Raw genomic sequence first — 12,794 nt, 5'->3', positions numbered from 1 at the left:
GTGAAACCATTTAACGTGGCACATGGACAATCTCCTAAAATGGGAAGATTTCCTCCTGCAACAGCAACATGAGAATGAAGGATACTGGTATAATGGGGAAGAGACTGCAGTGCCGCCTCCAAACTAGAGTGCTGTGTGCTCAGCCAAGTTACTGGGCCTCCTCACTGCCTTTGCCTAAAGCCAGGGCCTATGGCACAAGATGTAAAATGTTTCCTTGTTTTTAACAAGGGACCCTGAGGGTCATCTAGTCCAACCCCTTGCAAGGCACGAATCCTGCCCACAGCCATCTCTGTGTGGGCTCTAGCCTCCTGGCTAAACAGCCAGATGTACTTGCCCATCGTGCCACAGGGTTGATTAAAAAAATCAAATCTTAATCCAAGATTGCATTCAACTGAACTAGCATGAAGAAACATCAGTAGCAAGGATAGGATCTGCTATTCCGTCCTCCTCAAAAACAGGACCATTTTGAATACTTTCTAAAAGATTACAGAAAATATATGCAGTATGTCACTTGTTAAGAGCTGTTCTATTATGGCACATCCCGCAATGCTGAGATGTGGCTTTTCAGATGGGTTTTTTAAAAGTAATCACTGAAACAACGGGCGCCACATTTCTCTCAGAAACTGAAAAGCACAGAAGGGCAAAGGAGGGATGACCACATTTAAAGATTTTTAGGAGTTCCAGAACCAGCTTTTCAACATTTGCTTGGGAAATGTTCTATAATACACAGAATACTTCAAAACTTCAAAAACTAAGCCTATTAAAATAAGATTCCGTTCAAGGATAACAAGAACTTCAACTTGGAACACTCTAAATTCAATAACATGCTCAACCAAATGCAAAATTCTATTTAGCACTGGATCAGAATCTAATTGTTCTGCTTCATTATTCAATACAAATAATACTTCCCACTAAGGAACTCGTGTCTGTTAGCTTTCTTAGATTATTTCAGACCACATATATAGTAACAGAACTGCTAATATTATTCACAACATTTCATAAAATAGAAGTGCCTTTCGGAACATGGTTTAATATTTCTTTGTCACTTGTCTAGCATTGCTCAAATCATCTGAACATATGATGGACCCCCCCCTTTACAAAATTTTAAAAGTGCCTCATATAAACATTCAATATACATCATTAAGGAAACAGTACATAACAAACAGGAAATTGCATAAAACAATTGCTGAACAAACAGCAGCAAATCCCCTCACAACTAGCAACTCTTTTTCAATATCTGGATGCTTTTATATACTTCTGCTTTCTAGTAAATGAAAGATAATCCCCATTCCTACATACATTCAATATATACCTACATCCTTTGGCAAAATCATAAACTTGAGACAAAAGAAAAATGTGATTTATATATTTATTCAATATTACTACTCCTAATAAATCAAGTGAACCCTGAGTAAATCATACATTTACTCCATAAATTAGACTTAGATGGATTTAATCAACTTTGGTCCACCTTGTCCCTGGGCCAGGATCAGAATGCCTGCAACTATTTTTGCTGGAGACTATAGGTTTGATGGCATTTCAGTCCAGTTTACTTCCATACCACAAAAAGTCCCACAGGCTTTCACACTACTTTCATTGTTCTCACCATTCAACCAATGCAACATTTAGGATTCAACATCAAGTATTAGGGGTGTGTCCTTAAATAGACGCACACAGTTCTGTAAGAAATATTGCCAATGCACTTGCAAAACCAGAAGGAAGTTCAATTCATCATTTGAGATCACTTATCCTCATTGCTTCAGTGCAAAATGCAAACGATTTTATGTATAAATTCAGTGTATTCATTGGTTATACCACTTACCATTGGAGAGAAATTAACCACAGAGGCACTATGACTGCCAGCATTGCACTTAAAATTCAAACGTTGGTCTGTCTCCCTGTTCCCTGTGTTGCGGCTCAGTGACCTGTCTGGATCTGCAGATATTTTCTGGAAGGCAGTGCAAGTCATCCCCATGAAGCTAGATGGCTTGATCATAAAGGCCTCCAGGGCAATATTAAGAGAAACCTGTCAAAACAAATTTGAGGAGCTGGTGTAGTTTTAACATATTTTTTACAGGCAATAACTTGTATAAAATCTACATTATGTATTTGCATATGCTGTACTATACACACAAACACACATACATAATGCATCACAAGCCACCATTCATGTGCACCCATAAAGTTACATAACTTGTAGGCTTGCAACACTATTTTTAATTTTTAAAAACGTACAAGGATCTTCTTTTTTAAATGTACAAGGACCTAACTCATTTCTTAAATTTTATATTTACAGAGAAGAATGATATTAACTGGAATATTTGTATTTTAACAATCATTAGTTGTTTGTTTTAACAAGATTCCTACAGTCAGATGCTCACCACCTTTGAAATGAATGGCAAATGTGCAGGAATTCAGATTGGCAAATTTCATCTCACAGTGCTATGGCAGTAATAATTCATATCATATTACTATGGCAACTAAATGTGGTCAAGGAAGGAATAGTTCAAGTTTCTCTAGAGCATCTACAGCCAAATGGATGGTCTCCTTGAATCAAGACACATTTCTTAGTGTTCCATGATGTGAAGTAGCGATTAACGGTGACAGAGGAGGTGAAGTGACAGCACTGGTCAAAAAAATATTTTCAGTTTCATTAGCTGGAATCATTTACATCTTCAAGAAGACATGGTCTTTTCATATAAAGAGAGAAATGGAGACTAGCACAGTCTCAGTGATGCAGTTTGCTTAATTGCTGCTGGCTAGCCTCCAAAATGAACAGCAGTTGTTTGGTATTGTACGAGACTACACAGAGAAGTCTACAGCTTTATTTACAAGTTGAAGTTGACTGTACGCTAATTTGCCTACAGAAAGGGGGGAGGACATAAAGAATGGCTAAGTAGGATCAAGACAAAGAAGCAGTCTGCCTAATTGTCCGCAAAGGGAGATAGATACCCTTAAACAACAAGAAGAAAAATGACCTGTGGTACTTGACATCTAAAAACATTTACTATCATATCAACATCAGCTTCTGGATAGCTACGCCATATATGCATACTACATATACAACATCAAGCAACATTAAGGTGCCTCTGTTCCATTTTTTGTGCGTTAGTTCTGGCTGGACACACATTGCAGCAGGAAAGAAAATCATTTACTGACTTCCAAAACAGGTGCAAATATGAAAGGGGAATGCAAGGTGAATCAGCTCTACCAATAGTTCCCAGTAGGGGAGATTTTCCAGATAATAGAGAGCCTTCCAAATAACAGAGATACAGCCAGGTACTCCTGGCATCAATGAAGTATATCACAGTACAAAAGCCAACTATCATCAAGGATAAGAGAGACATCTTGGGGAGAGAAGGTGGCAGAACAGAACCATGTGATTTTAGAAGACCACAATAATGATCACAGGCCACATCACAAGCATCAGCTAGCAGAACCAAAGGAGAAGGTTCTTGTTTCTCCTAGATTGGATGACAAAATGTAGACTTTTTAAGAAGTTGCTGACCACTTGAAGACATTCCACTAATTTTAGGTAGCCTCGCTACTTCTTGTTCAGTATGCACAGTGATGGGGGGAAGTATTTGATCCCCTGCTAAATTTGCCCATTTGCCCTCTGACAAAGAAATGACCAGTACATAATTTTAATGGTAGGTTTACTGTAGCTGTGAGAGACAGAATAACAACAGGAAAACCCTCAGAAACCCAGAAGACAAAAGTCAGAGATTGATGTGAAAAGCACAGCACAAACTATAGGAAGCTCATTCAGGAAAGGTGCTCTAAGGACTTCTGTTTTTCTTTTCCTTTGATGTGTGAAAGGCAGACTCCAATAGATAAACTATCTAGGTTTCCAATTTGTTGTTTCCTATATTGGCATCCAAAGGACGTCTTCTAGATCAGAATTTGTTTTTGCATGTTATCGTCAAGTCTTGCTGAACATCTGCTGCTGTAACATGAAACATGGTAGCCAGTGATAAGAACTGACTTCTAAATGCAAAACTAAATATGATTATGGATCCTCTGCTATGACCATATGGCATCAGTTATGTCTTTACTACTATTCTGACGTATGCAACTAGCTAGAAATCCCAAGTATGGTTCGCCTAAGCAATGCAATCCAAGAAATGCTTTCTGTTCTAACAGAAACTGAGGTTTGGAAGGCTTTTATTCTGAACTATCACTTTATTATTTGATTCATCTTAATAGGGGAAAGTGTGTTCTAATAATTCAAAAGCAGTAAAAAGGGCGAACTAATAGTTTAGAACATTGGTTCCCAAATAGCTAAGTACTGCAGACCCCTTGTTTTCCAAAAGCCAAGCTACGGACTCCCTACTTTTGAAAATGTTGATATCTCGGTGGTAGTTTTTGTTATGTGAATGGTGTCACCATATCCTCCATCATGGCCCAACACAAAATCAAGCCACTCCTGTGTGGATCTAATGACTTGCATGTTTTTGGGTGCCCTGCAAAATGGGATGTCCTGGACAGTTGCTGGGTATGTATCACAGACCCCCTGGAGTCTGCAGACTACAAATTGGGAACCACTGGTTTAAAACAACTGGTTAAAGGCAGGAGTGGGCAGAAAGCAAACCTACTGTTCGTTTTCTGGGTGATTTGCGGTAGACTTGCAAAGGTTTGTGACTCTAAATTGTTTAACAGCAGCAACAACGAAACTACTCTTCTCGCTTAAATTAGGCTATTTAAATGAAGAAAGGTAGTCAGTAGTAGTTTTTGTGTGTAAGGACTTTGAGGTCAGTTAAGTTCTGGCACTGGAAACACATTCCTAGGTTCAGAATATGCTCAGATTGTAGATCTTGGGGTTTTAGTAAAATAATAATAATCAAAAATCAAAGTAGATGTGACAAACTTGAAGTCTAGCCCTATTCCACCTCTACATTAAAGTGTATCACTTTCAGAAATAACTAATCCCACAGTAATTACTCTCGGTTGGTGGCTTCAGACTCCTTCTTTCTCTACGTTACTCAGAACCAGATTACTACTACTATTAAGTTTTAAAGTTGTGTGTTGTGACAGCCCAAAAAATATGGATCAATCATTTATCTAATATAGATTATCAGTCACACCGTGGTGGTAGTGGTAAAAAAAAGGGAGTAAGTTATTACTGAGTCATTTCTAAGTCCTGATGATGAACACCAGCTCATAAGACAACATGCATTGGGTGCTACAAAATCAGTTGAGATATAAACCAATGCTGTACGCATACCCAGATCCCCCCCATCCCTCTCTGCTTCTCCCTCCTTCTCCCACCTTTTCCATACCAAAAAGCCACAAATAAATCTCAAGAAATACCTTTGATATGACCTGTGTATTACTGGTCAGAGTTTGATTTGCAATATGTTCCACACACTGTACAATCCTGGTACAAGCTTTATCTTCCTTTTGTGCCATCCATAATACATGGTCATTTACCAGCATTATATTGCTGGCAATCTCAACTACAGCATCTGCAAGCTGGTAGGAGGGAAGGGGGGGGGGGAGAGACATAGTGCAAAGTATTTGACTACTGCACAACAATGACATAAAAGCACAATTGAAAGCAGCTGCATTTAACTGGTCTAGTGAGCATTTTAGGAATTACTAGTTCTTAGAGCATCAACCTAAATCCTGTATTCTGGCTATAAGACTAAATTGATTTCTTATGGATAAGCCTGTCCCCAAGTCAGCGACTATAAAGTCAAAACTGTTTCAGAATTATATGAGCCCAAGCAATAATGTTCCATTGACATAAAGTATATCGTGCTATGAGTGCTTTACCAGTGATTTGTTCCTCTTCCAGCTCCTGCCCTGACTACAGATGCAATCTAATCCCACTCCATGTGTTCTTTTTCCAAGTTAAGTAAATGTGAGAGAGGGGATAGTGGGGATAAGTGACTAGAATCCCTCTCCCAGTTGTTATTCTCATTGCCCTCCATGAGGATGAAGTGGGGGGAGGGGGCTCCTGTTCTTGTGCATGATCTCTTTTTTAAATTGTAAATAAATTGTAGTAGTAAATAAATTGCTAGTGTCCCAATTCAGTTGTGAGGTCAAACACAACTTGAGATATGGGTTGTGCTACTACATATAGTGACTATGTGTATCAGGACTGGGAAACCTATGGTTCTCCAGATGTTGCTGAACTAAAACTCCCACCAGCCTTAATAAGCATGGCCAATGGTTTGGGATGCTGGGTGTTCTAGTTCAGCAATATCTGGAGAGCTAAAGGTTCCCCACGCCTGATGTAGATTGTCATCGTTCTTTTAGTGCCCCCGAAAGGTTTTCATCAAGATGTGTTAAGCATTTCACTACTTTGTCAGGTTCTACTATTTTTTTTTTTATAAATCTATTTTTTAATACCATGTTGAGACCTTGCCTCTTTTTCCCTCTTTGGGTTTGGTACTGATCCTCTTTTTTCCCTTTGTAAACTATGGGGAATGCATGCCCACTTTGGGTCACTGTGTCAATTACTTATGAAGGCACCGTGAATGTTGGAGAAAGCAGAGGTCTAGAAGTATCAAAATATATGAAGTACATCATACCAGCTTGCGGCCAAAATATTGTTCATGGCAATAATACTAAATAGGATTCGAACTCTTGCGATATTTCAAGAACTGCCTTCATTTCAATCTTAGTGAAGAAGCTGTGTATAAAACAGAACAAAAGGACCACCTACACACACACTAGATCCAGCCAATGGGCTATTAGGTCCAGCATCTTGTTTCCAGCTGTAACTAGACACAGCATCTGGGAGGCAAGCACAAGGTCTGAAAGAGGCAGCCTTTCCCCACCAGTTGTACCTACCCTAACCATAATCTGTCCTGCGGCCCTCTATGTATCCTGAAAATCTGCTCCAGAAGAATGAGGAATCCTCTGGAGTAAATTTTGAGGGTATGGAAGGAGAAGAAGCCCATTTAAACAAGTGGAATGGTGTTTGTATAGCACTGGATATAATTATAATTGGATATAATTAACCCTATATAATTATTGTTGTACTGAAAAAAAAATAGTAATTCAAATGAAATTAAGAATGTGAATACTTGAAGTATCTGGTTGAAAAGCCACAACTTTTGTCTCTAAATTACAGAAATTTACTGCTGGGTATTTGGTACTAAATTTAAGATTATGCCTCTGTTCTTTGTTTCAGCTTCCAACAGTCACATATTCATTAGTAAGACAGTATCTTACATCTTTTATTTCATCCATATATATGATTAGCTTTTCCAGCATGTAAGCCAAATAGATAATGTCCTCCTTATCTGAGAAGTTGGCAGCATCTCTTGTGTAGGTTGCAAGCTGATGGGAAAATTCAAGTGCATTGGTGGAGTTAAGATGCATCTGGAAATAGAATACAAAAAAAAAATGCTGCCTATAAAACACAGCCAAATGTTTAACCCCAGTTGCACTTTTAGAAATAAACAAATTCAGTCTTACAGATGAAAAATGTCATTCATGCAAAAATTCAGTCTCAATCTCCAGCCCTTTACAGGGTAAAATACTTGCTACAAACAAGGCCGTGTGCAGTTAAGTCATCAGGTAACTTTTACACCTTGGTGCCACTAGCACTGATCCTGCTTCACTAGTTTGCTAACTGAACAGATGTATTAAGGTCAGGTATCATGAGCATCTTGCCTGAATCTAGAAGAGGAGTGGGGAAACTTTGGTCCTCCAGATGCTGGTGAACAACTTCCATCAGTCCTAGTAAACACAACCAATGGCCAGGGGTGAGGGGAGTCATAGCTCAACAACATCTGGAAGGCCAAAGTTTGCAGGCCCAGGTGCACTAAGCCCTCTGCCAGGGCCAGGAATTCAAAGAAAGCAATGAAACACAGGACAGCCATGTTGGGATAAAAACCAACCACAACTTTATTGATTACAGATATAAGTAGGTTTGGTGTAGGCCTCGGGTATGTATCTGGAATCAACCAACCCATCTGCTAGCTGATTATTGGGGTTGCCCTATGACATACATCAAATTGGGGTGATCCCTTCAGCAGCACCATCCTGGGGGGTGCTATGGCCCTTTGGTTCCCATCAGTGTATCTGGACAGAACCACCATCCCCACTGACTCCTTTAATGGGGTATCCTGTCACTTATTGTGGTAGAGTGTGATCCCCCTCTGGCTAAGGATCCAACCCAATGTCTTACCCGCCATCAAGTAGCGACGATTGCTATGAGGTTGGCAAAGCCCTCAGCCAGGATCAATTGGTTTGAGAGAAAATTCTTGCCTGGCCCCAAATATGGTGACTGAGTTCTTCTATAGCAAAGCCATGAGCACACCCCGGCAACCTGCCATTGTGCAACTCATTATATATAGTTTAGCATGGGAGGGTGGGAAAATTGGCTCTGACTGAGCTGCCAGGGGCTGATTGCATTTCCTATTAATGCTCAGGGAGCAGATCCAACTGGAAGCAGTGGAGAGAGTAGGGTCCCTCAGACATTTTCCCCGAACCACCCATGATTGGGCAGCTTAAATGGAGGCTCTCGTGAAGGAAAGGAGCGGTCTTTCCCCTCTCCTGATCTGTATAATAAACACTTCTGACTATCCTTGTTCAAACCTAGAATATTTGTAGAACTTAGATACTCCAAGCATATTTCCGATCCTGTCCTTGAAATATACCTTAGATAACAAGAAGTAAACTTCTATTTCTGTGCAGTGTGCTGATAAGAGATGTGCAACATCTACAGTATGCTCTATGCATAACAATTGGTGTCATTTTACCTGACTAAAAGCATGAAGGACTTGAGTAGCTTCTTGTGAGTAAGGACATTCAGAATAGCTTTCTTCAGCCCACCGACCTGTGCGATTACACTTACGCCATGCTTTTGACTCTTCTGCTGCGTTCAAGAGGGAAGCTGGATTGACAGAATACTGAAGACATGGGTGGTAAGCAATTACACCAGCCAGAGTTTTGGGCCATCTACAAGCAAAATAACAATAATCAACAGTCAACTAAGGATGCAATTTTGTGCACCGGGGTAGCGAACATACCTCCCTCTAGAAGTTGTTGAACTACAATTCCCATCATCCCTCACAATTAGCCACGCTAAAAGGAGTTGTTGCCAACATAGTGAGGACACCATGTTCACCACCCCTACTGTGTACACTTGCTAGGAAATAAGCTCCAATAGGGCTTACTCAGAAGGACTTACTTCAAAGTGCACCTAGACTGCAGTGCATGTGAAATATTCGTCTTGAATTGGAAGCCATAAACTGATTCTCTGTGCCTACTAAGCCAGACTGGAGGGACAGGGTTATCTGCCACCATCATTCATAAAAAAAATTGCATTGCATTTTCCAGAATGCCAATCTATCCTGCAACGAGGTTTGAGTGATTTCTTCTTTTCTTCTGTTTGTTGGAGTTATAAAATTATGTTTATTATATTTGCCCTGTATTCTGTTTTTATATATTTTATTGCTGCAGCTGCTCTGAGGCCAAATGGCAAAGGACAGTATACAAAACTTTTAAATAAATAAATAAATAATCAGTACTAAATTGTAATGTGACAATCTAGGTGGGAAATTCACACATCACTAAGACTCAAGTGAGAAAATTGGTAGAATATACACAAACAGTTTGGCACAGATAATCTTGGACTGCTACATGCTTTAATCAGTTTAATTGGGACATTAATCAATTAAAACACTCCACCTAGATGCTTCCCTTTCCATCCTTTTTGTGTCATGTTTATTAATTAAGTAAGCCTACTGGCAGGACTTGTGCTGTCTTTTAATTTCTGAACAGCTCCTAGAAATTTCTAGGCCTGGTAACAATAAGTATTAATCAGCAACACTTGGTTTGTCTGTGGACATCAATTTTACTCATTGATTATGAGAAGAAAATTCATAATCAGTGGAGTTGCAAGTTAACAGCAGTGCTGTTTATTACCGTATTGTTCGCCCTATAGGACGCACCGGCCCATAGGATGCACCTAGAATTGGGGGGGGGGGAATAAAGGGGGGAATTATTTTTTCCCCCAGGCATGGGGCTGGGGCGGGGGAAGTCCGAGCTTCCCCCACCCCAGCCCCCAGAACAGGCAGCTCTCCGCAAGACGTTGGAGGCCAGCGCGAAGTCGCGTCGGGCTCCCACAGCTTGGGGAGAGCTGCGCGAAGCCCGCTCTGGGAGCATGCGGGGCTGGGGAGGGGGAAGCACGAGCTTCCCCCGTCCCCAGTCCCCAGAACGGGTCCCAGAGCGATCCCGAAGCTGCGTGCAGCTTTGCGATCACTCTGGGAGCTTGGGGCTGGGGGCAGGGGAAGCCCACCGCCAGCCTCCAAACCACGTCGGGAGACAGCGGGATGGCATGCTGCACCTCCCCGCTGTCCCCCGAGCTTGTGGGGCTGGCGGTGGGGCTCTCCAGGCTTCAGCGAAAGCCTGCATTCGCCCCATAGGACGCACACACATTTCCCCTTCGTTTTTGGAGGGGGAAAAGTGCGTCCTATAGGGCGAAAAATACGGTATTTGAAGCTGTTTTGCTTTGATGTGCTATTACGCTAGGGAATGATAAAGGGAAAAACTATAGATGGCCTTTCCTTCTAAAAAATGAGTGATAGCTTTTCTTTATTAAACCGTACATTTCCACACTTCCTTCCATATATCAAATAGCATATTCTATTAAAGATCCGGTAATATGAAAATGTGTTTACATTGATGGAATGCTGCCTCACAAACACAAATCCTATATACAGAAAACTACCATGTCAGATAGAAGGCTAAGCTAGGTCTGTGCTCCCTGACACATCATTTTCAATGTGCCGGCAGTATTTCTGTATGGAGAGGCATTCTATCATGTGAGGTTTCCACCTGAAGGGATTTAGCCAAGACATGGGTTTATCATCTCAGTGAGAATGGGGCTACAGTCATAATAAAAACTGCATTCTTTTAGAGTTTCCAGAATTTGTATAGTCTTCAGAACAAGAATGGGAGGGCAAGGAGACTACACCATTGTAGGGCATTTACTGTGGCAGCCCCCTTCAAAGCCAGGCGAGAGTGCAAGGAAAATTCTCATTATTATTCTTTCCATTTATATACCACTCATTATCAAAAGATCTTGGGGTGGTGTATGAAATTAGAAACACATTAAAAGACATCAATGATAAAACATAATAAAAAAAATATTAAAGAGCATACTGACAGACAGCCTAATGGTAAAATAATAACAACAATCCTATCCCCCACACTTTCACATACATCACAGAATGTTTTTGCCTGGTGTCTAAAGACATGTAATGATGGCACCAGGCAAGCCTCTCTGGGGACAGCATTCCGCAATTGGGGAGCCACCACAGAAAAGGCGTTTTCTTGTTGCCACCCTCCGAACCAGGAGATGTGTATGGATGAAACTGGCCACAAATTTATTGACTAACAGAAATAGGTGAGGTTGGCATGGCATTGGGACAGGATCTGACCTGAAGTCCAACCTTAATCACCAAAGTCAGGGGGGGGCAGCCACACACCAATGATCCAACATGGCACAAAACAATGAGACTGGGGCTGCTGACAACTTAAGTTGGTTTCTGACTAGACCTGTCCCACTTGAGCTAGGGTGGGGTGCTGTTCACCCCTCAAGGTCCCTTAAGGAAGCCTCCCCTTTTACCTATACCCTACTCAATGCCATTTCTGCCCAAGCTGTGACAATGAAGATAAGGCAGCTAACAGACACTGGCTGCCATTGAGAGAAAGGTGAAAACTTCCCAAACAAGGGCAAATTGCAGCTGAGAGTTAAGTTCATTTCTGGCCCTGTAAACCAGGGAAGCCTCTGTGGGAGTGTCTAAACCAAGGTTTCCCAAACTTGGTTCTCCAGCTGTTGTTGGACTACAACTCCCATCATCCCAAGCTAGCAGGACCAGTGGTCAAGGATGATTGGAATTGTAGTCCAAAAGCAACTGGAGGCCCAAGTTTGGGAAACCCTGCCCCTTCCTGAAATCTCCCTAGGCTATGCGAGGTGTAGAGATCCCAAGTTCTAGTGGGAGGATTGCCCTCTCGCTCTGGCAGATGGCTCCAACAGGCTCGCCAAGCCATAAGTAATAGTGAAAAACAATGAGACACCTCAGATTACTCGATTCTAGCATTAAACCAAGTTGTTTGATCAAGCTCTTCTTCTTCTTCTTCTTCTTCTTCTTCTTCTTCTTCTTCTTCTTCTTCTTCTTCTTCTTCTTCTTCTTCTTTAAAGGTGCTGCTACGTTATGCATTGACAGAGACTGAGCCAAAAATGTATTTCCGATTCTGAACAGTACTGCAGCTGGAAGAAATATGGTGCTCATTCCCCACACCTTTCTAGCCGCAGAAATAACATATTATGAAGAGAAAAGACTTTGGATGCAAAAATGAATCATGGTCAGAATTGTATAAATAATTAAAAGGAATATGAACCAAGGAGCATTTCTGTCTTACTTCTGGCCTGAACGTCACTTTAATTGAGCTACTCTGCTGATATTTATTTATTAAAGGGCTAGATGCAGCTATCCTTTTGAGTATCTCTAAGTGCAAGGCACTTTGTCTACCAGACGAGAACCATTGGGCTTTTCAGCAAAGAATAGTATGGGGAGATTTCAGTACTAGAATACCAGCGTTTAGTATCTGGAAACACAGGGACACACACACACACCGTTTAAAAATAACTTATAATGAGAGAAAAACAACACAAAACACAGCCATCACCCCATAATAGCTTTTGTTCACTGAGGCTTGCATTACAAATCCTTGCAGCAAGTTTTCAATTACAAATACCACCTGGGCCTGTCAGCTCAAAAGACTCAACCTTTCCATTACATTTAACGCTTCTCCTTTTAAAAACGAAC

At 41.0% G+C, this 12,794-nt stretch overlaps 1 protein-coding gene across 1 annotated transcript in view; it reads right to left on the bottom strand.

Annotated features, from left to right (window-relative positions):
* Positions 1 to 12,794, bottom strand: part of ADGRA1 (adhesion G protein-coupled receptor A1) — a 302,973-nt gene that overhangs the window by 141,549 nt on the left and 148,630 nt on the right. Inside the window, exons 9-12 of the mRNA XM_081912622.1 lie at positions 8,718 to 8,916; positions 7,183 to 7,332; positions 5,311 to 5,472; positions 1,823 to 2,026 (exon numbers count right to left, since the gene is read on the bottom strand). Coding sequence (XP_081768748.1) covers positions 1,823 to 2,026; positions 5,311 to 5,472; positions 7,183 to 7,332; positions 8,718 to 8,916 — 715 coding nt within the window. The remainder of the gene's footprint in view (positions 1 to 1,822; positions 2,027 to 5,310; positions 5,473 to 7,182; positions 7,333 to 8,717; positions 8,917 to 12,794) is intronic.

The sequence above is a fragment of the Podarcis melisellensis genome, assembly GCF_964234715.1.
Source record: "Podarcis melisellensis genome assembly, chromosome: 5".
NCBI lineage: Eukaryota > Metazoa > Chordata > Lepidosauria > Squamata > Lacertidae > Podarcis > Podarcis melisellensis.
This window is presented reverse-complemented; position numbering and strand designations above follow the sequence as displayed.